General features: G+C 39.6%; 2 protein-coding genes across 8 annotated transcripts in view; one reads left to right on the top strand and one right to left on the bottom strand.

Annotated features, from left to right (window-relative positions):
* Positions 1-109: 109 nt before the first annotated feature.
* On the top strand, positions 110-23,511 carry NFE2L2 (NFE2 like bZIP transcription factor 2). 3 transcript variants are annotated; one of them, XM_058839394.1, is made up of 6 exons: positions 458-587; positions 6,228-6,277; positions 18,301-18,570; positions 18,730-18,825; positions 19,167-19,346; positions 21,234-23,511. In XM_058839394.1, exons 2-6 carry the CDS (start codon positions 6,266-6,268, stop codon positions 22,440-22,442), a joined length of 1,767 nt encoding a protein of 588 aa, XP_058695377.1. In that variant the 5' UTR covers positions 458-587; positions 6,228-6,265; the 3' UTR covers positions 22,443-23,511. The 3 variants fall into 3 exon arrangements, with proteins under 3 accessions (XP_058695376.1, XP_058695378.1, XP_058695377.1); XM_058839393.1 differs by lacking the exons at positions 458-587; positions 6,228-6,277 and adding an exon at positions 110-241; XM_058839395.1 differs by lacking the exon at positions 6,228-6,277 and having other exon boundaries at positions 428-587.
* The window catches only part of HNRNPA3 (heterogeneous nuclear ribonucleoprotein A3), a 22,635-nt gene continuing 15,678 nt past the window's right edge, over positions 19,232-26,188 (bottom strand). The window contains exon 14 of one of the 5 annotated variants that reach the window (XR_009277713.1): positions 19,232-19,363. The gene's annotated coding sequence lies outside the window, so the exon portion shown is untranslated. Of the gene's footprint in view, positions 19,364-24,401; positions 25,410-26,188 lie in introns of those variants that run through there. The other 4 variants (XR_009277711.1, XR_009277710.1, XR_009277712.1 and 1 more) reach the window with 4 other exon arrangements.

The raw sequence follows: 26,188 nt of genomic DNA, 5'->3' as shown, positions 1-26,188 counted from the left end.
CCGCCGCCGCTGCCGGGAAAGCCACCGCCTCCGCGCGTCCCGCGGGCGCTGAGTGGCTGCGCGGCCGGGCCGGGGCGGAGCGCGGGGACGGTCGCTGTCCCGGCGCGGCCCCGTCCCCGAACAGCGCTGGGAGAAGCGGCGGGCGGTGCCGAGCCAGCCGCCGCCGCGCCGTGCCGGCCGTGCCGGCCCTCGCCGACCCCGGCCCCGCGCCATGGAGATCGAGGCGGCCGCCGCCGCGCAGGTGAGGGCGGTGCCGCGGCCCCGGGCCGGGAGGCGAGGGGCGGGGCGCCCGTCACGAGCCCGCGGAGCACGTGGCGCTGGCCCGCCCCCCGGAACGTGCTGAGTCACGGTAGGGGCGGGGCCGCGCTGCCCGCGGGGGCCGGGCCGGGCCGGGGTCAGCGAGGGCCGCCCGCAGCCGCCGCCTCGGGAGCGCGGGGAGGGCCTGGCCGGGCCGGGCCGGGCGAGGGGCCGGAGCCGCCCCCGAGGGAGCGGCTGGGGAGGCGCCGGCGCCGGAGGGGCTGCCCGAGCCGGGTGCAGCCTCGAGTCGCTGCCCCCGGCGGGCCCGAGCGCTCCCGCTTCGCACTCGGGTGAGTTACCGCCGCTTCTCGCTATTGCAGCCCGGGCCCGCTCCACGCGCTGTCCCGGGGCGGCTCCGGGTTCGCCTTCGGGTCCGGATCAGCCTGGCACCCGCGGAGCCGAGCCGGGCTGCCTCGGCCGGAGCGCGCCCTGGCACCTCCGGCGGCTGGAAACACCCGCCTGGGCTTCGGACACAGGGCAAACCGAGCCGGGGTGGCCTTTGCCAGGGCGAATATCCTGGAGGCTCAGAGGTGTTTGTGGTTTGTACTCATGTGCTGTGGAGCCTCTTCTCTCGAAGCCTGGGGAAGTTCAGGACTGTTGTGTTGCAAAGTAGTTGCACAAGAGCTGTGTGAATAACTGAGAACATAATTGAACTCCATTATAAATTTATATAGTTGTGCTTTTCTTGGGCGTTTGAATAGAAACGTATCCTTATCAAAAAATGCTAGGTTTAAAAAAGTAATACTTAAAACTTCTTCTAGAGCTGTTTTAATTCGTTTCATACTGCAAAATTAAGACTCAATTGTTCTGATGCTCTTCTAGTGTGTGTTGGTACAATATATGCTATGTAGTAGAGTTTTTTCTAACATTGTCCACACTTTAGGATACATAAGTGGGTACTTCCTACAGGTACTATCACTTCAGCAACATTGGATGTACCTTTTTCTGTCCGTTAGATAGTTCCTTTCCAGTCTTGAGCTGCTCGTAACACTGCTTGGCCCATCTGTTGTTCCAGCCCTGGGTTGCCCAGGCCAGGTGGAGGCCATGACCCCCACCTTGCCTCCTCAGTTTGTTTGCAAATACTCCAACAGAAATCACTGTCTTGGCCTGTGCTACGTAAACAGCCTGTGAATTTGGTTTTGCCTGTATTATCCAGGCACTTTTGGTCTCATTCCTGAGGTACGCTTAATAGACCAATTCCTGCGTGTATGATTTTGTACCTTCTTCCCTAATCCACTGTGATTTCTCTTCCAGAAACCTCGCTTTTGTTCCTCATTTGTCTGCTTTGTCGAACCCTTTCAACTAAGCCACCTGTTGCACTTTCCTATCTGAGCTCAGCAGCTGCTGCTTTCTTCTCTTGCAGACCTAGCCTGAAAAGGCAGTGTGTTTTCTAGATAGTGACTTATCATCATCTTTGACCTACAGTCCTAAATGCATTAAATAGAAGATTCACATACCCTGTACCATAAAATGTTCACTCAAAATGAAGACAGTCTGTATTTAGCCCCTCAGATTTTGCAAACCTGCAGATGGGAAGATATTCTTGGTGTCTGTGTGCCTGGTAGCAATAGTCATAGCAGTAAAGGTGAGTGTCTAGGGATTGATCAAACTCCTTAACTAGACTGTAAAACCTCCACTGACAGCTGGGAGAGTTAGCAGAGCTATTACCTGCAAAACTCCTGTAAAAAGTACATATCCCCTTTCTGCCTGGAAAGAGGATACCTACACAGACCTCAAACCACCCACGAAAAGAGATTGCAGTGGAGCAAGTGGTCTGCATGTTTCAATTCACGCTTGAGAAGGTAGGACTTAGTAGCTTTTCTCTTCAGTAAATGTGAAGTTATTGAAAAGGTTTCTTGTAACGTTGTAAAAAAACTCAGCAAGACAGTTTTTAAATTTTGAGCCTCACAACAAGAGAGCAAAAAGAATTCCCTTTCCAACACAAATAATGAAGCTGTGGGTTGTGCTAGATTGGAAGTAAGACTAGTTGTAACAACTGGCAAAACCAAGTAGACAAATAATTGAGTGTGCATGCAGATGTATCTGTTAGGGTTTTTCGACCTGGAGAGTTGTCCTGAACAGCTCAATTAGTGTGATCTTTTCAGTATAGAGGGCTTTAATGAGGAGTTACACATACTTTTCATTTTCTTGACCTCCTGCATTAAATTGTCAAGTGAGTAGATTTAGTTTTATTTTCTAATAGCCTCTCATTTCCATATGAGGGTAGATTCTGTGGGAAAGTTGAAGAAGTACCCCACTCAGGGCTGGCTGCAAGTCTTTGCTTATTGGTTATGTTGTTTTCTGGTTGGTTTTTTTTTTAGTTTATTGATAATGAGATTTAATAACCTTATTGAATAGGAATATCTGATCAGTATAGTATCTGTAGCCATATCTATTCATGTATCGATGTGGATAAAATTCAGAAGTTCCCATATTTCTGAATATATTGTCTACTAAAATGGAGGACAAGTTTGGAGGAAGTAGATGAGAGAGTAAAACAAGCACTTTCTTAAGTAAAAATGCATTTATTTTGACATTCCCAGTAGTTCTGTGCTCACCTTGATACTGAGCTGTATTCGTAGAGTTTTCTTTCCTTCAAAGCTCACAAAGAATGTCTTTCAGTTAAGCCAGTGTTAGATACAATGCAGTGTAGCATGTTTGGCTGAAATGAATGTGGCCTAGCAGGAGCTGATCTTGTCAATCCATTAAGGAGACAAATGTGCCAAGAACTTACAGTTGTATTGGAAACTGGGGGAAGTGCAAGTTTGTTGTCTCAGAAAACCTGACTATCTGACTTGAAGAAATTAATTTTTAGCACTCAAAACTGGGGAAGAGATTGGTTTTGAGAGTTAATTGGGAAATGCTTGAAAGAGACCAAACTGGAATAAAAAAGAACATTCATTGTAAGCAGAAGACCGCTGGATGTTCTTGTGTGCTTTAAAGAAGTTGGATGTTCCTGTGTGCTTTAAAGAAGCTGAGATGTTTTTGTAGGACTGTATGGGTGGTTATAGGAAGGTTTTTGTTCACTTCCCACTAATGTTCATGGGCAAGAATAAATTTTGGCTTTCTGTCTCTTACTTTATTATTTTTCTTTTCTGATTGAAAAAATAGAGATGTTATAACAGTCGTCCTGAATAGTCATTGTTGCTCCTGAACACTGTTTTGATTTCTTTTGCTTTCTTTACCTCTTGAATTTGCAAAACAGAAAAATACCTGTTTGATAGGTACTGCTACTTCCGTGATCCCGACTGAAATGAATGTAGCAATAGCATCTTGAACATACTTACAAGGTTTGTTAAAAAATGTCAGATACCTTTGTGGAGTATGCTGGGTTTTGTGAGGTGATGTTGAGGAATATTAAGAGTGGAAGGATCCAAGTGAAGTATTTGTTCTGAGTAAAATCAATTCATACTATTCCTTACTAGAGTTTTTCATACATAGTTGCAAAATTTTGTTGTATTTGTTCCTTCAGTAGAACTAAGAAAAGTCAAAACAGCAAAAGCTGTTGGAGTTTGTCACTGAAAGTTTTTGGAATGCAGTAGACTTTATAAGGAGAATGAAAATAGCCAATTGCAGGCTCAGAAAAGGGTGGAAGGCTCTCTTTCTTGAGGGAGAAAGAGAAAATATAGGAAGTCCAGAGGAAGATGCCAGTAAATGATGCCACGTCTACCCATACCTGTAACACTGGGTGTGTGACTCATTGTGAAGAAGAAATTTGGTTGATTTTTATACCTCGAGCACTGCTTCTTTCTTTTTTTTTCTCTCTTTGCAATTATATGGATAAACTTTAAAATTACTAAACCATTCACTAAATTTAGTCCAATGTGCAAGTGTGATGTATTTCCAATGATTGTCTTGGCTGAGGCCAGTGCAATACAAGTTCATGCAGTAACCCATTGGCATGAATTAAATATTAATCCCCTGCTGATTGAGTTCCAGCCAGCAAGAAGTCCTGCAAAGTCTCTAGGTTAATCACCTGGTTAAAGTTTGCTTTGGCCTCCATCTCATTCCATCCCTAAGTAACCTATTATTTTAATGTAGCACATTCTTAGAAAACTTGAAAGGGTTTGAAGTCTGTTCAGTTTTCTTATCCAGTATATTATAACTAAGTTGGACTTTGTGCCACAGAATGCTGCTTTAGGTGAAGGGGGAAAAATATGACACATTGGCCAGCTTAGTCCATTTTCAGCAATAAATTGATTTAATTGGTTTTGAAAACACTTCATTTGCTACCTCTGCAAGTCTTTTGATATACTGATGAGAAGCTGTGGAGGAGGAGCTGGAAGTCATGACTTTGAATTTGTGTTGTCCAAGGATGACTGATATACAGTGAACCACAATGCCGCTCAGAGTTGCTCAACTGCAATTCTTTTATGGCATATTTGTTTCATTAAGGTAAACAATTAAACCAGCGGTAAGAACTGAAGGCAGCAGTGCTATCTGTGGTGGATAGAACTGCTGAAAACTGTGGAAGGCTTATCTGGAACAGATACTGGCAAATGCATTCAATTAAAGATATGCAATGTGTACTTTTAGCTTTCCTACTCAGTAACTGCTTTCTCTATGGGAAAAGCTAGTGACAGTCACGTATTAATTTGCAGTAACAAGAATTTAATTCTCTTATAGCACTTAAATTTTTCTAAAGTAAAAGAGCAGTGTTACTGCTCTGTGCAGCACAGTAGTGAAACAATCAGAGCAACACCTATTTTTCTATTTCTAGATTTCTAGATACATACTTTTTAATTTTTCTTTACTATTCTTTAAATTAAGGAAATTTTAAAAATACATTTTGCCATTATGTTATCCTTTTTTAATATTACTTTAGTTTTACTTTGATGTGTGTATGCCAACAGTGGCCATTTCAAATGGAAGCAAAGTCTCTCAGAACCATATATTTAAATTAAGTATTAATTTGGCACCATACATTTAAACGAAATATTAATTTGGGTAACCAGGCACTCTGTAACAACATCCAGTACGGATAAAAGTGTTTAATTATTTGACTGCTTCGGAGAGGAGCATTTGTCTTTATCTTATGAAAGATCTGGTTTTTGCCTTTTGCCATTTTGAATTTTTGATGAAATATTTTCTCTGTTTTCTTTAAGCGACACATTGATTTTTCAATGTTATATGTCTATACATTGGCTTTGTATTTGTCTCTTAATTTATATGTTAATACTCACTTTAAAATTCACTTTAAAATACTTAGATATTTTGACATGTTGTTCTGGAGATCTTGGAAATCTATTAGGAGATAAGAGTGTTAATAACTCGAAGTTGAGTTAGCATTGTCCTACCAGCAGAGTATAACTGCTGCTCAGTAGTATATTATTAAACCCTAGCACAAGTACCAATTGGCACAGGTCTAAAAGAATGGATATAGCTTAGAAATAATACTTATGTGGCTGCAATTTATGCACTACAGATACAGTTGAAGTTTTTTATTAAGTCAGTTCAGATTCCTTATTTTGGCCTGATTAGCTGCAGTTTTTATACTGGGAAGAAGGAATGTAAAACAGTGTTTGTTTAGCAGTTTGGAAGGTGCTGTAAATGACTATTAATGTTTTCTATTTTAAAATGTGAACTAAACCATTTCATAAGGTATGTCTTTGTTGTGGATGCTGTTGCAGTACTGAGGGAATTGAAACCACTCAACCTTGTACATGTCTTGCAGTTAGACTTTAAGCCTAACTTCTACAGTATTAACAATTAATTAAAAAAGAGAAGAGAAAGGGAAAGAAAGTTCAAGATTGAAGTTGCAGCAAAGTTATGTAAGATCAGCTTGAAACCATCTCTTTAAAACCTTTTAAGGAAGTATCTGTATTGCTATGTAATACAGTATCTATATGTAATATAGTATCTGCTATAGTATTGCTATGAAATGTAAAGAAATGAACTTTTCCCTCCATGCCCCCACTTTTGTCTTGGAGTTTCAAAGTTTTATTGCTGTTTGCTGTATTGATTTTACATGCTGTGTCTTGTAAGTATAACAAAAATTCCACTCCTGGAGACAGCTTGCGAAACAAGGTTTGCATAGTTGGGAAATTGACTCAGAAGGAGTTTGGTTGATAGTGTGCCTGTAAGAGAAGGTTTGTTTTATGATTAAGGGTGTGTCTATTTGCTGTGTTTGAAAATTAATACCTACAAAATGTTAAAGCAGTGACTTTTCAACAGCTGAGTTATGTGAAAAGTTGCTGTGACTTTGATTTATTTCCTGCTCAGGTCAATACCACCGTTTTGCTGTAAAGAGCTATAATAAAAAGATCATGGGGTTTTTGTTTGTTTGAAACCTTGTGGTAAAATCAGTATCTTCCTACTTATTGCTGTAATTAGAGTGGAAAAATTCCTGTGCTGCTTGGGCTCCCCATTGGGAGATCCCCATTCAGAATTCCCAGGCAGCACATGGGTGGTGTAGGTCTGCCACTTGGACTGCTGCCTGCTCCCATAGGAGGCCAGTTTTAATGTCTGCTCTGCAGCTGGCCACCTGGGCAAGGGCACTTCATCATTTCTTCTTTCTGCCTTCAGAGCTGTTGGCTTGAGTTAAATGCTGTTGGGTAAGAAGACTGAATTTTGTTCTAAATCAGGGTATTTCCAGTTGGATTGCGTGCAGTTATGTGACCAGATGACGTGTTCCACAATCAGCTGGGTAGCAGAACAATGAACAAGAGAGGATGACAGGGATGAGTGGGTGGCTCTGGAGGCTGGTGCAGCTCAGCTCTGAAGGGTGAGATTTTCAGATGCTTCATGGCTGGAAGAAGGTGGGGACCGTAGCAGCAGAGGTCATCCAAGACCTGTCAGTGGGGGTATTCCATGCCAGTTTGTGACACTAATGCTTGGCTTCACCACTGTCAGCGGAGGAGTCACTGATATGTCTGCACCAGTGCAGATAATAGAGTCATGAAGTGTCCTCGGTACAGGTGTACAGTGAATGCACTCATGTGAATGGTGCAATCTGCTGTGAATTACTTGACAGGAGATGCATGGACATGTTTTCCGTTTTATGACACAGAATTATATTCACAGTTGACTTTGTTTCTACTGTAGATGGGTCTTGAGCAAGTCTGTGTCGTCTGAGGAATTTCTGGAAGATTGTCCCACTGATATTTGTAAAATAAATAAAAAAAACCAGTAAACTTTTGAAATAAGTAGGATTTAAGACACCAAAGGATGAAAATAGAAATAAGTCAGTAACAAGGATGGTGCTAGTAAAATAAGATAATATGAAAACCAGAACTTATATTTGAATCTAAATCATGATTTCTGACAGCTGGTTTTCCCAATTATTTCGGTTTAATTATTTGCTTATGGGAATGCACATCATATCAATGTGCCTTAGAGCTTTGTAACAGCTATAATAGGTTGTAACAGAGAATTACAGCCCAGTAATTCTGATGATTCTGAACCCAGACTTCTGATACTGTGCTTTCTATTTTGGTTTTCGTATATGAACTAGAATGTTATCAGGTTAATTCTTCAACTAGTATGGATTGTTGTGACTCAGTGAAATGCTGTAGTGCCATGGAATGTTTTCTGGTTTGATTTGTAATCCTTTATCATTGACCACTACAGGAGTCTAGTCTGCACTGACCACTCTTGGGGATCTTTGCTCAGCTGACAGCTAGTGTGTAGATCTCTAGACATCTTTCATCTCTCAAAGTTTCTTTACGTAGGCAAAGTGAAGAATAGAAGCCGCTTAAATAATAAAACTGTTAATGGAGTGCTTCAGATTAATCTGAAACAGTGTCACTAAGGTCAGACCCATAGAATTAATTTAAATTCAAAATGAAGCTTGGGATGAGAGTTTTTGATGAAATGGGCTATGAGTCTACTGTGTAATCCAAGGGGGCAGGCATGGAAGAAGCCCCAAGGAAAGTGGTAGGCAGTGGAGGCTCTTGATTTAGATGGTAGGGCAGTTACCCATGGTTGAGTTTTGCGGTGTTGTTGCTCTTTTGAAGATACTGAGCATTTCTTTGGCAAGAGGTATAAAACCATTTACATGCTCTGGTTTATGCCTTGAAAGATGAGTTAGATTCTTTTGCTTTCAGAATTTATAAATGGAAAAGTGAGGACTGGAATGCACCACACAGACAAAGCTTTAGTTTTCTATCCAGTTATTGATTACTTTCTGAGTGAGTTTACCTTTTTTAAGCAAAAGCTTTCATTGTGGACAGAAATGATAAATTGACATGTAGATGCCTGACTTGTGGGCCCTTATTGAGCTTTCTGATTTAGTTGTTTAACTTTGAAGGACCTTCATGTGAAATAAATTCCTGAAGCCTTTGTGAGGGCTGATGATTTCTAGAGGCCTGCTTTTTGCAGATAAATGTGTGGATTACAAGTGCTAAAGAACATGAGTAAAATCTACCATTGCTTCATTCTATGGAAGGATAACTCATGTATCTTGGTGTGGCTAGAGAAAAGGGCAAAGCTATAGGAACTCCTTTCATGCAAATTAAATTATGATTTCTATAATGCTTTGTGTAAATTTAGGCAAAGTGTTGTTGCTCAGCAGTGCACAGTAGAATGCTATTCCTGTTGACTGAAGTATGTCACTAATGAAGGCTGTTCACAGTGTCAAATTAAGTTCACAGTGCCATTTAACCATGATTTACTCTTTTGGAAAAATATTGCCAGCACAGCTAAAACATGCTCCTCTGGGTATCCCTTTCTCAAATCTGTTATGATTTTGTACTGCCCAGTGGTGAGCAGTTGAATAGCAATATAATTTTGGCCTCTTTTCTGGGTTTGGTTTCCTTTCCCCTTGCAGAAACTGAATAATAAGTGTGCTAAGGGTTGAGCATTCAAAGAAACGCCTGCCCCTGCTTGTTTAGCGAGCTGTGCACTGACTGAATTCCCTGTCTCTATGGATTATGTATGTGAAAAGGGCACGTTAATTGCGGGACTGACTCACCAAGGTGTTTAACACCTGTGCCCCACGGACTGCAGTGAGAACTGTGTACCTCTGTACTCTGCCAGATGTGGGCACACTGAAGCAAACACTGTTCTCTGCAATATAACCCTATTCTTAAGCTTTTAGTCTTAAGATAGTACTCCTGGCTGCTGAGGTGTTCGTATGGAATTTCCTTGATGCAGCCACAGTAGCTATGTTTCTGAAAGAGGGCTGCTGGGCATGTGCAGGTGGGACACTGGGTGAGCCTCATTGCTTTCTAACTCACCCGGGCACTCTGATTGCTTGCCACTGTATTTGGCTCCTCAAACAGCAGTAACAAAGCGAGCTGCTTGTGAGATGAGTGAGGTGGAAGTTGACTGGACGTGCCTCCAGTAGTGTCAGAGCATGCGGTGTCCACATCCAGGCCGTGGTGCAGCTGAAATGACCCAGCCGGTGCTGTCCCTGTAACTTGCCCAGCCATCAGCACAACGACACCTGGAAACGGGGATTTTAAAATAAGATGCCAATGTGGTGAAAATGTGTAGTACAAGAAGGATATAATCGTGGAGAATATATGGACCCTCAAACAAACACACAGTTTTCCTGTTTGGTTTGAAACATGCTTTTCCAAAAGGTATGAAATCAAAATAGTGGCTGATAGGTTATAACCCAGGATTTATGCAACCTAATATTATTTGCAATTTTTTAGGTTTTTTTCTCCGTTCCTGTGTTCATTTTGCTTCCTGATTTTTTGATTGGACAAAAGAATGTGCTATAATTTGACTGGATCATATTTCCCAGATGACAGAGCCATTATTATAAACAAATCCTCTTGTGTATAAACTAGTGACTATCCTGTGGCAATGTCTGCAGAGTACATATTTGGCTGGGTACAGCAGAATAGCTGGAAGATAATAATTGAACAGGTGACTGTTTTTCAAATATTGTAGGTTAAATATAGAAAATAAAGTGGGACACAAAGGCTTTTGTATGCCTGTGGTTAAAAGATCAGCAGTATTTTTCTTATATTATTTGTTTACATATAGGGTTTTTTTTTGTTGTTGTATAACTGACAAAATTCATATCAGCATCATATGATGCTGTTTTAACTTGGGAAGGAAAAAACCTAAACACAAATAAAGCCATTAAAGCCATATTTCATTTTAGGAAGAGCTCATCTATCTGAGATGGCTGCTGTTTGAACACCTTTCCAAGTGGAGTTACGTGGTGCAGTACAATGTGATTAAACATCTAGAAAGTCAGCCACAGCAGAATTGCTCACTTTACTTGTTGGGGCAGCACAGCAGAATTTTGTTGATGTATCAAGCAAAAACAAATAGACAGACTAACCCACTCTTAGAAAACAATCCAGTATTTTTGCCAGCCTCCTAAGTTCATTATGCAGCTTGTGTAATAGATTGTAACTTGAATACATATTAACTTTTTGTGCTTATTGACTTAGTTTTGTAATGCTGCTGATGCAAGATAAAGAAATAGCAAGTCAATAACGCTGTTAAGCTGAAAGAGGGATTCAGAATTGGAGTGTAAGGGACTGCAATGCTACTAACCAAATATACTGTGGAAAAGTGAAAATTGGATTAACACAATATAATTAAGACGGAACAGGGAAAAACAGAGCCCATTTAACTAAAACAGCAAAGCTCTGAAAACATGTACTCATTGCTTTGGATACATATACTTCAGAAAGCACTCTGGAATGTCAAAAGTTTTAGGACTAAGTTTGAAGAGCTGGCATGACAACCATGGCCATTTTTAGCTTGTTCTGAGCAGCCACAGTAGCACTTGTAAATATGGGCATAATTCAGTTTATTCAAGAAAAAGTCATTGTCATCATTTCACCATTTTAGACCTTACTTAGATCTTTTCTTTATGACTAAGGCAGAAATAAGGGAATATGGAGCAGATACAATGCATGATAGATCTGGTCCTCAGTACTAGAGGATAACTTTGGAAAAAATAGGTGCTGGACAAAGAAAATATGTACCAATGTTAAATTTAAGATTTTGCTATTGTAAGCCATGTAAATGAGACAGTGGAATTGAGATTATTTATTTATTTATTTATTTATTTACTTGAATTTTTTTTCCTTTAAGGTATGTCAAGGCAGGATGAGTCCAGACCCCATTCAGCCCCTGGAAACCAACACTCTATATTAAACTCTTACTATTTTAAACCTGCCATCTAAAATACTTATTGATTAAACAAAGAAAAGCATAACTGCTTTTGGAGTGTCTGAGATAGATCATGAAACAATCTTCTGCAGAAAGATCTGCAGCACTGAGCAACAATTCCATGATCTGTTGTACCATAAATGGTCACCTCAAAGCAGAGCAGCTGTGGTGGGAAAAGAACATAGGTGCGTGTTTCTGACTATTGATGATGAGATTGAGCCGGAGAGGAGAGTGTGGCTCCTGCTGCTGTGCCCCAAGCTGGGAGTGCTGTGAGGCACTTGCACATGTCCAGTGTTTTAAGGAGTGTCAGGGAGGTGGGGATTGATGGATTTTGCAGAAAAAGGGAAGACTTGCCAGAGTGAAGAAACAGTAAACTGTTCTGTGTTCTTCCTTTTCCTCTTTGCTGTCTTTCTGATGAAGGTGTTTTTCTTTATCTGCTTTGGACTTGCCTTACTGTTAGTATCAGGATTTTGTAGGTTCTGGAATAAAGTTAGTACATTTATGGCCATAAACAACCTTCAGCAGCTATTTTTTACTGCAGTTACAGTCTTGCTCATTTTATGTTCTTCAGGTTTAAAGGAACTTGTGTTTTCACTGTACAGGGTGTGATTTTTACGATGTATATACGAGGTATATTTTTTCCCTGGCAGTTTGGAAAGCTTGTTTGCTGTGGGATGTGTTCAAGAAAACCATCATGTTGAGGGCTGTACATAACTTACAGGCTTAGCCTTTGTTGCTACCATTCCTGGAAGATGACATTTCAGGTAAAATACATAAATAATCAGCCTCTCAGAGGAATTGTTTCTGGAGTGGGGGTTGGGAGAATGGGTGGGTAGTATCCAGAATTGTACTTCCAACCAGGCAGAACCTCTCCCAGTCTTTGTCAGAGTAATGCCCTTAGGCAATGCTTGTAGTGAAGCTTTCTTAAGAATGCTGGAGAATCCAGCCAAGGATTTTTTCAACTAATCTAATTTAGAAGTGTAGATCCTGACAACTTGACATTTATTAAGAGAACTTGCTGTTATACAGTGGGAGGTACAGTCTGAAATAGGAGATGTGTGTTAGGAGAAAATACAAATTTGCATACATAGACTTAACATTTCAGGAACTGATCTTATTTGGCTCTGTTGGGGCTGAAGAATATCTTAAGATGCACGGTTGGCATGGACAGCATTTAACAGGTTTATTTATACAGACAGGGAGTGAAAATTCTCTTGCAGTATCACTTCTTTAAAGCTGGGGCTTTTAAACCCTTTCTGAGTCCTTTCCTAGGTAAGTTAGCCTGCCAGGGCTTTAAGAGTGTGTTGTGACTCAGGCATCCAGAGACTTCAGGACCAGGAAGAGCAAATGGGAAAAGAAAGAGAAGCAGGCTGTAGTAGTCTCAAAACATACTGGCTTAGTGTCAGTACAGTCACACCAGTGTTAGATGGCACAGGTATGAAAAACAGAAAAAAGACATTCCCTTGCATCTATCCAAGCACCTTGTTTCATCCCAGATTTCTTAGAAGGTCGCAGTGAAAAATGTGGGACAGCAGACAGCTCTGCAGGGCAGTCAGGGATTTGACCTTGTGTATTCACAAATCACAGGTTGCCGTCAGGTGGCATTGTCTGACAGCTGTCTGTTCTGTCACACTTCCAAACCCTGAATTCAGACGTCTAAAATTGCTGTAGTACCCCTCTGCCCAGCAGTGTAAATAACTTCTGTCATTCCCTTTTCCCCATTTTTCTCAACTGTTTTTAAAATGTTAGGGTGTTGTGCTAACTTTATCTGCTTTCTGTGCCTTCTCTTAAGCATAAGGCTTATGTATCCAGAATTTTGTTCTGTAATTGTAAGCTGTAATTAAGTAACTTACCTTGAAAAAGATTCAGAAAACTAAACAGTAGTTATGGAGATGCCAGACATCATCTGAAAACATTAAATTATTTATAAATAATTCTTAAAAACCACTTGAACAAAATCAGTTCCGCCAGAGGATAATGAGGTGAAAAACCTTCAGCTGTTGCTTCCACTGTACTTTTCTTAAGCGGTAAGATGCTTCCAGTTCCTCTTGTACTTGCCTCATTACTTGGTGGCCTCCTTTTCATTATTGCCTTAAAGTGTCTCAGATCCTTGAGCCTGTCTCACTTCCAACACATTTCTTTTTATTAATGGAGAAATGTAAAGTGCTTTTTTCTTCATTCCCTTCACTTTCTGGAAAACAGGTAAGAATTGAGGGATACTTCACCCTGTCTGTTTCTGTGAGTAAACTGCAGGAATGCTTTCCTGCTCCTCGTGTGGTGCTGGTCTGAGCTCCCTGCTGGATGCAATAGCCATTGATTCTGGTGCTCTTCTATTGACTTATGCTGGCATGTGAAATCATCTGCCTTCCTGGGGTTAGGTGCTAACAGATCATGGGAAAGGAAAACAAATCCTTGTCTGGTGAGAGATTCTGCTCATGTTATCTCAATTTATGGTGCAAAAGGCATGACTTTAGAAGTAAATGCACAAGCCTCACAATATACTCTATATCCAGGGGATAGCTTACAATGGGTTGAAGGTGCTGAGATTGTTTCTCTGCTGACACTTGGGCTGCTGGATGTTTCCATTCTAGCAAGGCGACCTGTAAATGGCTTGTATTCCAAACAACACCAAAACCAGTCAGATAAATCAGACAGGGATGAAACAAAAGATTAGCATTTTGTTTAAAGCACGGAAGTCAGTCTGTGAAAGTAACATGAAAACAGGGTCTCTTTCCTTTGTTTACCCTTCTGCAAATGTTTGCTTAGGAGCAATAAGAGTTAATTGTCAAACTTTACAATGTAGCCAGAGATTTTCTCATAAAATGTATAACAGACTCTGCCCAGATGGCAAATGCTGATATGTAAATCTAAAACATGAAAATTTCCATTGGGGGCCAGATGGTGGCTTAATGTGAATTGTTTAACATTTATGTTTATCTTATTAAAAGTGCCTTTATATGTCCAAACTAAGCTATCAATGTGGTTGGAAGAGCATATCACTAAATGAACAGAAAAATCAAACCATCAGTACAAGCCACCTCCTGCTTACATGGATCATGGGAAAGCAAACGTGTCTTCTGTTGAGAGAAGTTGCTTCTCTGTCTTCAAAATTTCGAAGAAAATCAGACCAAAATCAACCAAAATCAAATCACTGTCTGCTTGGGAAAAGTCTTAAACCCATACCATTTGCTCCAGAGTTAAAAATGTTGGAAGGCAGTAATACACAGGTAGAATCCCATAATGTATGTGCCCTTGGCCTGGGCGTTGGTGTTCAGAGGGAAAGAGCTGAGCTCCAGGCGAGGGGGAAGCACTGTGGCTGCAATCCCTCCTGGGCACAGGCCGGGCTCTTCCTGCACGGCCTCTTGGCTCTGCCAAACCCATCGTTTCCTCTGATGCAATCCAAGGAGTTGCACAACAGAGGAAAGAACAAGTGGGTGCTTGTGGAGGCTGTCACATGAGGCTGTGCCTTTGCAGTAACTGTGTCTGATATTCAGGGAAGTGGTCAGCCTGGCTCTGCAGGGCAGCTGCCAGCTCTGGGTCAGATGAATCTTTCACAGGACTCGGGCTGCACGTGTTCCAGTTTAGATGCCAGTCTGTGCTCACTTGTCCCTCCAGTGAGTCTTTCTGAGACCTCCTGAGCACATCCTCTTGAGGCATCTAAAATCCAGCGGGTCATTCTCACACAGGTTTAATAGCTGTAGTTATAACACTCCAGGCATCGGGTACACACTTACTTCTGGGATACTTTCACAGTAGAAGGGGAAATTGCTTGATTGATGAACCTAAAATGGAATGCCTGCCTGTGTGGGTACCTCTGTGTATGTGTGTGCTGGTGTTCAACAAGGCGGGGAAATAAAGAGGAAGACTGTGGGGAGGCTAAAGGAACAAAATTGCAAAATGTTTGCTTTAAACTGCAAGGGTTTTTTTCAGAGTTCTTTGCCATTACCTCGTGCTTGTGGTTGTGATTCATTCCTTAGTGAATCACTGGTCAATGTTGACTCCCTTAACTTTGACCTGAGGCTTTGGACTAATGACCAGAATACTTTTTTCCCTTGGAAAGGGAAGTATTACTAAAAGCACTGGCTGAAATTATAGGTAAGTGTTAAGTGGCAGGTTAATACTTAAATTAGCGTGCTGTTAGATACTACATATCAGCATATTGACCAGAAGAACACTTTCTCCACGTAGCCCATTTATGTTAAGAGAAATTAATTAGTCAAATTGTTATTCAAAGTTAATATTGCTGTGTTTATGTACAACTTTTCAAAATGAAAATAGGAGGGCTCTTTTCCAGTTACACAGTGGTAACAAAAACAATACAACCCATCCCTTTGGTTTTAAGTGTCACTAGCACAATTAAATAAAATTTAAAAGTGCTCCTGATAAGCATTGCCCTCCAGGTAGAGCATGACACTGTTTGGCAAAGCTTAGCAGATAAGATACTGACCTAAATATGATCCTTTGAAAAATGGTGACAGGGGCCAATCAGTGCTGTCGTATTTGTCAAACAACAGCTCAAGATCCTGACAATCTTGATAAGTATTCAAGCATATTCATTCAAAAAAGAATCCTGAACTGACTGCTGTATGCACAAGGAGGCAGTGGTGTACAGCCACAGCATTTTCTTTGGTCAGCTGCTGTCTTTGGAGACATCCCACAAAGGAGGCAGCACCCAAAGCTTCTTACTTGGTAATGAATATTGCCATTAGAATGGCTGAAAGATGTAATAGCTGGGTTTTAAATTTTTGTACTAAGGCTACGTGGTTTTCTTCTTAAGGAAAACGTGTTTTGCCTTCTGTAGCTACAGAAAGAAAAGCTTTTGTTTTTCATGATTTAACCTGAAACTGAGCACCAGTTCTGATACTTTTGTGCATTATACACACACATGCACAAAAAAAGTCTCCTGATTCACATTTTTAATGCTGCTTTGTAAATGAATAATTCAGAAGTGAGCCCTATATTCCAGATCCTGCAGTTTTATCCAGAACATATTGCAAATGCTCAGAGACTAAGAAACCCTTTTGGATCTGCTGCAGAAGGAGACATTGAGCAGCTGGTAAACTACTGGCCCTTAATGAAGCTATACGATATTGCAGTATCTCCAATTACTGCAGAACTTAATTAGTTCATTTTAGCCTGCCAATCTGGAAAGACCAAACATTGTCTTGGGCAGTCACTGTAATAATTTCAGTTACTTCATTGCTGGCCATTAAAACTAAGTTTGGTCTCTCCCAGCAAGGTGTATTAAATATGTTTTAGATTTGGAAGTGCCTATATTGTGTTACACAAAGTTATTTTATGTTACTACCCAATTTTAGTAAAAATACATTTTTTTAGTTATTAGTAGAAGTTATTCATGCCATGTGGAATGAGGGCACTGAATTGGTTTGTTCAGATGTGGACTTGGCCTAAAGCTCATTCCCATAGCTGTTGTACAGACATGATCATTTTGAATGGCAGCTTGAGCTGGCATTCAGGTTACTTCACTTCTCTATTTGAAAATAACCTTCAGGGAGAAGGGAATATTTTAATTTGGTATGATGGCAAAAAAAAATCTGTCTTGGGTGTAGAGCTGCTGAATGAATCAGGAAGGTTCTGTTTAAATGAAAGGCAGTGTTTAGTGTATTACTTGTAGTGTGTTAATCTGATGAGGATGACCAAGACTGAACATTATTTTCACATGCTGACCCAAAGGGTAATTTGAGTAATGTGGCAAACAAGTATTAAAATTCTATATCAGCAGGCATACAAGTTGATAAATTTTGAGTGCTAGGTTTTCTTCTTAGAAGAAAATAGTCTGGACTTCAGCCCTAAAAATATTGACTATTTGAACAGTAAAAAACTAAAACAAAAGAATCCACTAACCTCCCTGCCCTCCCCCCCCCCCCCCCCAATAAAAAAACCTAATGCAATAAATTAAAAGTAATTGTAGCCAAAGAAGCAAGTAGTATAAAGCAATTGTTTTTTCCTCAATAGTAGAATTCCATTTGGACTCTGTGATGAGTCAGGGGCCAACTCATTAACAGTACTTGAGACCCTGCAACCACTGTTTATACTCAGCTGCTCCAAACCAGCCAAATTTAGCACATCAACACTAAGACTAAGATAAGACTAAGACAATTTATAATAATAAGTATTATAATATAATAAGTATTATAATTATACTTATTATATATACTTATATAATATATATATACTTATATATAAGTATATATATATACTTATATATACTTATATATTAATATACTTATTATAATATACTTATTATAATATAATAAGTATTATAATATAATATAATAAACAAATAATAAGTTCTTAATGCAAAGTGATGTTATGTCACTTGGTGTCATTGAAACCAGATTCTCTTCCAGCTCTGAAGCTCTGTTCTGCTGATCTTTTAAGATTAATACCAGAATGGGACATTAATATTCCATAATACATTTTTCAGTATGGCTATTATAGTTACTTTAGGAAGCCTCCATCATGTTTTTAGTCAGTTTTTGCAGTTATGCAGGAACATTTGAAAAAAAATTTACATGGTCAAACTTTTCTATTTCTCTATTTTCTCCTAAAAATTACTTTCTTGGTGACAAAGTCATTCTGTATCTTCATGTTTTCTATGAGACAAGTCAAAAAAGAATATATTTATCCTCTGGCTAGTCCCTGTATTTCATTACCAATTGCAATTAATTCTTGGTTTCTGTGAGCCTATGTCTGCGCCACAGAAACCAAACCACCAGATCACACGCTTCAGAAAGGTCATATAGAGCCATGTTTTATTTTGGTAATTTTGTAGGATTAAGAGAATAAGCTTCAGTTACATGAATCTACCCATTTGACACAGAGATCAAAAGCTTTGCTGTTGTTCTAAATCAGTTCTGCTGTGGAGGAACTTTCTTAAAAAAAGCATTTCTGTTGCAGGACATGAACTTGATCGACATCCTTTGGAGGCAAGATATAGACCTTGGGGCAGGACGTGAGGTTTTTGATTCTAGTCAGCGGCTAAAGGAGTATGAACTTGAGAAGCAGAAGAAACTTGAAAAGGAAAGAAAAGAGCAGCTCCAAAAAGAGCAGGAGGAAGCCTTGCTGGCTCAGCTGGAGTTAGACGAAGAGACAGGTGAATTCATTCCTGTGCAGCCAGCTCAGTGCATTCAGTCAAAAGATACTGAGCCACCTGCTGTTTTCTCACAGGTAAACTCCAGTGTTCTGAGTGTGTTTAACCCTGTTTGCATTCACAGGAAAGCATAATACTAGTGGCTGCTTAAAGTGAATTTGCATGTCTTGCTTTAATGGAAGATCTTCTGTTGCTCAAAGATGCAGTAACCTTTTTTTCATAACTTTTCTATTTAGACCACAGAGCCTTCAAAACCAGAAGCAGAGGCCTTGTCCTTTGATGACTGCATGCAGCTCTTGGCAGAAGCATTCCCTTTTCTAGATGAGCATGAGGTAAAAATGCACAATTTAGTGGTTCCATGGGTGGTCTTCCTCGGGGTCAATCTCATGTCTTCTCTGACTAAGATTTGTCTTCAGCATAAGACTAATTTGTGATCTGAGTTTTGTCCTCAAAACTCCAGCTGGCATAAAGCAGTGAGTAGGCTTGAGCCTATTTTTATATTATTCCATTATATTTTAAAAAAAACGCTTCTCTTAAGAAACCCATTTGTTCTGCAGAAATGGTAGGAGAAACTAGAGTTTTTACTTTGGAAAATGCACATCTGATTTTTGAGTGGGTTTTTAAATTATAGTTGTTTTGTTCAGCTTTTTAATTTTTTGTTTAAACTCTTCAGGCTTCTTCAGCTGCATTTCAGTCACTGGCTCCTGCTCAGGTCAATAGCAACCCAGCCTTTGTTTCCTCTGATCAAACTCAGCCACCTGAATCCTCTGATCTAGTACAACCCGCTGATGCAGAGAATATGCAGAACATAGAACAAGTTTGGGAAGAATTATTGTCCCTTCCAGAGTTACAGGTTGGTATGATAAGCACCTGAAAAACAATGCATGATATCTTTGAAGGACTATAGTATTTTGGAGAAGGCAGTACAATAGCATCTGAACAGATGGTGATTATGACTTGGTTTCTATACCTGTAGGGTGCTTATAACTCAATATAAGCTTTATTTTTTTTTCAAAAAGAGTATCTTGAAAAACATGTAGAAAGAATGAAATGAGTTGTTTATGGATAAGCCTTAATGAAACACTTCTCAGTCAGACCTTCCTCATGTTTAGCAAGTCACTCTTCGCTTCTGTGTGCAACTTGATACAACTTGATCGTTGTTAAAATTCAGCTGCTAAAAATGGACACTTGTGAGTCATGGATCTACAACAGGAATTGTTTTCACAAGTGTTGTTGTAAATGTTGGGGGCGTTTTGGCAGTGTTTCGTTGTGTGAATATGATTACTTTTGCATTCAACTTTTATCTAAGGAAAAGGTTTTTTAAAGTTGATAATAGAATATATATTTAGGTACACAAAAGAGTCAGGTGTATTTATATGAATGCTGCTCGTATATCTTCATTAAGAACAACTTGTGTAATGTACATGAACTGGATGTTTCAAAGGAAAATCACATTTCTAATACAGAGAATATGTAAGGATTTTATCCTATGTTTATATTTCAATTTTCCTTAGATTTGACTATAAAATTGAATAAATTTATTTTCAAATATATTACTGTCGAATGTCTTTCCAACATGCTGCTGCTCTGCTTTTTGCTATTAATACAAGAGATGATTTCTTGGTGGAGTGCCCATAAATCTGAATCATGTTTCAAGAAACTAAAAGTGAAAATTTGCAGGAGCTGAATTTTTCCTGCCACTCTCCCTTTTCCCTTCATCTTTTGGTATTTTTTATATTCTTCTAGTTTTCTAACCTGATTACTGCATTAGGTTTAAAGGCCCTATGTAAGTAACAAGGGCAATTGGCTGTGAAGAGGCAGCAGTGATGGTGAAATACATTAAGAAACCAAACCAAAATAATCTATTGCAGTAATTCTGAATAGTAATTGAATAATTTTCTGGAAAAAAAAAGATAATTAAATGAGGGCACTGCCTTTTACAAATTATTTTTAGAGAAATGGAAAAATAGAGCTCTCACATTGAAAATCTTAGCTTAAACCACGAGCAGCCTCTAATTAAGTAATTCCTGGGGGACAGCAGGCCTGCTTATTTCAACTTCAGTTAGCCAGCTGCCACCCCGTTGTAAAGTTGTTCTTGTAGCCAGTGAAAGCCCATCAGTGGAGCAGTCTGATGCTCACACTGGTGTTAGCCAGCTGAACTAACGTGTTTGCCAGGCTTCACGTTAGCACTCTTACTTCACCAAGAATTACGTTGCTCTGTGCTGAACAGCTCCTTCATTCAGTAAATCCTATGAGAATCTTGCTTTTGAGGAACTGTGATGTGGAAGTAATAGTGTTAAAAGTAATTGTTCGGTGTACATGTTCTTTAAGTCTCATTCAGGAATTTTACATTTCTGTACTCATGCCATTCCTAGGACTGGTGCTCATGAGTTCAGACCTGGCAGCTCCAGGATCCCCACTAGCAATTACCAGAACAGGAGGGCTTCATGCAGTTTCCATAACACATTGGAACAGGTGTCTTCAGCATCTTGCTCTGAGCCTGAGAGGCTCTGCTCTCTTAAACCGCTTTGTCCAGGACAAGTTGTGCTTTGCTCTTGATTTGCTATCAGTCATCTTCCTCAACTGCCTCTTCATAGCACAAGGGTGCTGTAGTCAAGACTGTAACAGTGTTATAAAACCCCTGTATGTCCATGTTGATTGCTATTTAATGCTTTTGGGTTGTAAAAAAGGGTTTTATTGAGATGTGTCACTCAGCTTCTCCCTTGCATTCCACATCTAGTGCCTGAACATTGAAAACGATAACCTGGCTGAGGTGAGCACAATCACGAGCCCTGAAACCAAGCCAGCAGAGATGCACAACGGCTACAATTACTGCAGCTCATTACCCATGCTGAAAAAAGAGGTTAACTGCAGTCCAGATTTCCTGGATGGTATGGAGGGCCCCTTCTCAGGCATTTTGCCACCAGAAGACACCAGCCAGCTGAATGTGAACTCTTTAAATGACACATCCCCTTCAAACCCTGATTTCTGTGAGGATTTCTACACCACGTTTATTGACACAAAGGTGAACGGTGATGCAGCAGCAACGAACGCTATCAGTCAATCCCTGGCAGAGATTCTAAGTGAACCTATTGATCTTTCTGACTTTGCACTGTGTAAAGCTTTTAATGGCAGCCACTCAGGGACCAGAGCAGAATGTAACGATTCTGACTCCGGTATTTCACTGAATGCAAGTTCCAGCGTAGCATCGCCGGAACACTCTGTGGAATCATCTGCTTATGCAGATAAGACTTTGGGTTGCAGTGATTCTGAAATGGAAGACACGGATAGTGCTTCTGGAAGAATGCTGCAGAGCAGTGCTGGCATGTACTCTTTGCACCTCCAGGATCAAGTGTATTCTTCCTTAGGGCCAAGCACTCAAACACCAGGTTTGCCATGTATAGCCACACCAAAGAAAGAACCCCCTCCTGCTCCTGGCCAACCCAAAGCTCCCTTCACGAAAGATAAACCTCCAGGCCGCCTTGAAGCTCATCTCACGAGAGATGAGCAAAGAGCAAGAGCTCTGCAGATCCCTTTTCCTGTTGAAAAAATCATCAACCTCCCTGTTGCGGACTTCAGTGAAATGATGTCTAAGGAGCAGTTCAATGAAGCCCAGCTCACACTTATTCGAGATATACGCAGGAGAGGCAAGAACAAAGTGGCTGCTCAAAACTGCCGGAAGAGAAAACTGGAAAATATAGTAGAACTGGAGCATGATTTGAGTAACCTAAAAGATGAAAAAGAGAAATTGCTTAAGGAAAAAGGAGAACATGACAGGAGCCTTAATCAAATGAAAAAGCAATTCACTACCTTGTACCTCGAGGTCTTCAGCATGCTACGTGATGAAGATGGAAAGCCTTACTCTCCTAGTGAATATTCACTGCAGCAAACTGGAGATGGCAATGTCTTTCTTGTTCCTAAGAGCAGGAAGTCAGGGACTAAACTTTGAAGGGCAGTACAGCTGGCTCCCGTTCTCTGAGTTGCTATTTTTGTATCATTATCATGATAGTTTTTACTGTGAGGTGGAATGCAGAATTAAGTAACATTTGTCAAGTAAGTCTATGCAATGATAATTTTGAAGTTGTTAATTAGTTTATGGAAGATGCAAGTTGAAAATTAATCGCATAATGCAGATGGGCATATACAAAATTTTTAATCTGACTTTAAAACAGACATTTCTTTCTTATAGCACAACTTTGACTAGTTTCCATATATATGTAAATATTTAAATATGCCATATTTATATACTGTTCCTATCTATTGTTATATTAATAGATTTTATATATATATATAAATGATTTTAGCCTTCTAAATATAATTTCTTGCAAGACAACCAGGATTGCTTCTGATATTTTTTACAAATATGCAAGCAATAGTGCTCCCCATTTTTCTTACACGTTTATACTTGCTTTATATTTAATATATTAATTTAGTAAAAAAGTTGACACTCAGTGTTTGATTTTGCTTTTTCAGCTCGTTAAACTTTTTAAACTCTACTTCACATGCATTTATTTCCCTAAAGAAGATAAATCCTTGCTAGTTTTCCAAGGCTAAGTCTTCCTCTAGCATGATAATTAATCACACAGCAGTGTCAGCATCACTAACACTTCACTCAGCTTCTTTTAATAACCTTTGGAAAGACCATGTAACACCAAATTTCAAGTCTATGCTAAGCTCACGTTTTTGTTTTCCTCCTTGAACACTATGTAAATTCATGAGATCTTTTCACCAAAGGCATTTAAAATCTTATATAAAAAGCATTAAAGCATTGTCAGCATTATGCCTTTTTCCAGCTAAAATTTCTGTAGGTTTTTGAGCAATTCTCCTAGAAATACACTACTGTGCCTGACTTCAATTGATGAGCATCATGTGTCCCTGCTGTTACTTTGGTGCTTATGGAAAACTGCATATTAGCAGCCAGCCACTTGCCCTGTTTGCAATCTCTGCTTAGTGAATTGAAAAGCTTTGTGGAGTTTAAATTATGATTTATAAAAGAATAAAAAATGGGCAAAAAAATAGCATTGTTTTGTTTACTACTCAATGGAGTTCATTGCACTTGATCATTTTGGATTTTTTCAATACAGAAAATGCCTAATTTGTAAGACATGTTAATCTGAGCATTAAAACTATCTTCATCCATGTGAAAGTTCTAAAAGGCATGCTTGAACTAAAGTGACTTTTTTCTTGCCACTGATGGTCCATATTATGGGCAGGCATTGGGGGAATGCAAGACACTGCTTCCACTGAAAGCAGGAGGACTAGTCCATACTGGAAGATGGGAATTTTAGAGCATAGGCATCAAGGAAGAAGCACACCATGCCACGGCCCCAGCCAGTCTTTCAACACTGATACACAGTAACTCTTAAACACAGCCAGGGGCTGACGGCAAAGCACAGAGAACCTAAAAAGCTCCTGGGTTCCCCTTTAACTACCATTTCTACCATTAACTACTACTCTCAAATTGTCTCAAATGTCAGACAAAATGCTCTCTACAGCTGCAATATAAATACTTTTAATTACAAATTTGCTATAAAACAGACATCTCAGTAAAATCCTGCCCTGCATTTCCATTTGTTCCTTAATTTGTTCACTAATGTGAAAGCCAAAGGCAAACCAAATCCTTACAGCCTTTGCAGGGACTGCTGTATTTGTACCATCCATTTGTCTACAACATAATACAAAGATACTTCTTCCTTTACCAAAACAAAAGAGAATGGCAAAAAAGCTGCAGTTAATCCAGCAGCCTTGTCTGAATTTCATCACATGAAGGATCAGTCTAAAGAAACTTGGTCTGTGATGACTTGCATTCAGCTTAAACCAGTGTTTTTCACATCACCAACATGGTACACGCTGCTCTTGCATTGAACCCAATATCACTAAGGAAAAAAAAATCCACATTACTCATATATATAGAAACATCAGATTGCAAACTATAACCTTCATTTTATTTTTCTTATTATTATTACTGAGGTACAGAGAATGTTCCCAAACCCGAGTAACTAGTGACACTGCCAAATTGAAAGTATCACAATGCTGACCTCATACACTGACAAGTTGCCACGTGGAGACCGTTTGTTTCTTGATCAAAACATTCAATTTTAAAACTGTTAAAAATAAAGCTAAAAGCTGGCCTGAACCAAGGGCTTTTGGCTTGCAGTCCCAAGTTGCAAAGATGATCCTGTAAGAAAATGTGTTGCAATAATTCTAGACGACTTTGTGTTCACAGCATTAAAAAAAGGTGATGCCAATGCATTTTAGATTGTAAATCATTTGACAATATACACTTTATTCTGATACAAAATTGAAATATTTTAACAAATTTAAATCCATTATGGACTATACTGAAATTTTAAATTTCCATGCTATTTTAACTTGTTTAACCACAAGTTTCAAGATGTGTCAGCACACTAGCACCATTGCTCCTGAAGTCTTTGCCAGTTTTACCATTTTATTCTGTTTCCAATCTTGCGATATTATCTTCTACATGAAGGCCATTTTTTCTTCTATGCAGATACTTGGATTACTTTAGTTCAGGAAAAAGCTAATAAAGAGAGATGTCAACCTGTAGCACCCATAGCAGAGAAAGAATCATTCATCAGATATGTGAATTTCAGTGATACTCAAGATCTTACATGCTCCACACAATTTAAGGTACACACACTTGTCAGAGACCACACCCTGATTTGTGAATATTCCACCTCAGTATAGACAGTACATGAAAACACATTAATGTCTTAAACACAGGAACCAAAGACAGCACATCAGTACATCACACAATCAATGCTTGAAAAGATCAGGAACCTTAAGTATTGAAAGGATATTGAAATTAAGATGCTGTGTTTAATTTCCATTTTCTGTAATAGCATTAGTTACCTCCAGCAATCTGGGTTGCTTTTGGGGAAACCCCATTCTCTACCTGGAAGTATAATTTTTGTTGTCAAGTAAATTTCTGTACAACTGCAGCTTAGGGACCAATACTTTGCTAGCTTTGCATCTTTAATCTCCATCTCTATTTAAAGCTGCTATTTTCCACAGAAGCCAGTAAACAGAAACATGGCCATGAAACTGCTCCTAACTCCTTAAAGTGCCCCTTGGATGGAGATACAATTGACCAAGCACTCCCTTAAGAATGTATTCATTTTGGTCAGTTATTTCTAAATGGATTTTGCTATAAATGACTTTAAGCAAATTAGTCTTAACAAGTGTATTATAAATCAAACTGTGAAAATAATTCAAACAGTATCTATTTCTGTATATGGTTCAAAAAGACCCATCCAGGGCACAGAACAAGTCTGCAGCAATGTGGAACCCTCTAAGGAAAGGTATTTAAATTTTAATTAATTTAAATTTTACTGTTAAAAAAAAATCCAAAGACCACTGCAAGTGCAAGAGCATTTGCCTGCACCTGAGGGGCAATGCTGTTCCTCCTTCCCTGTTGTGCAGATGCTTGTGGGACCTCTGCCAAACAGAGCAAAAGCATGTTTCCCACTTTTAGGTCCAAGAAAGCAAGCCTGTCACCTCAGCAACAAGCTGGCACATTACATTAAGGCAATGTGACTGTACTGCTGCAGTTTCAGATTTAGGCTCAGCCTTGGCTAAACACAAACTTGTCTCAGTGTTTCTTTAAAAAATATATGCAGTCATCAGGAGATTTTAAATTAAGTAGCTTCAGATTTTATGAACATCTCTGTATGT

Source organism: Poecile atricapillus, chromosome 5 (genome assembly GCF_030490865.1).
Source record: "Poecile atricapillus isolate bPoeAtr1 chromosome 5, bPoeAtr1.hap1, whole genome shotgun sequence".
NCBI classification, from domain to species: Eukaryota; Metazoa; Chordata; class Aves; order Passeriformes; family Paridae; genus Poecile; species Poecile atricapillus.
The sequence above is the reverse complement of the archived record's forward strand: the minus strand, read 5'-3'. Positions and strand labels throughout refer to the sequence as shown.

Coding starts and splice junctions, on each gene's coding strand:
- NFE2L2 (XM_058839393.1), top strand. CDS start 212: ATGGAGATCGAGGCGGCCGCCGCCGCGCAG. Junction 242..18,300: donor AGGCGGCCGCCGCCGCGCAG/GTGAGGGCGGTG, acceptor TTTCTGTTGCAG/GACATGAACTTGATCGACAT. Junction 19,347..21,233: donor TGTCCCTTCCAGAGTTACAG/GTTGGTATGATA, acceptor TTCCACATCTAG/TGCCTGAACATTGAAAACGA.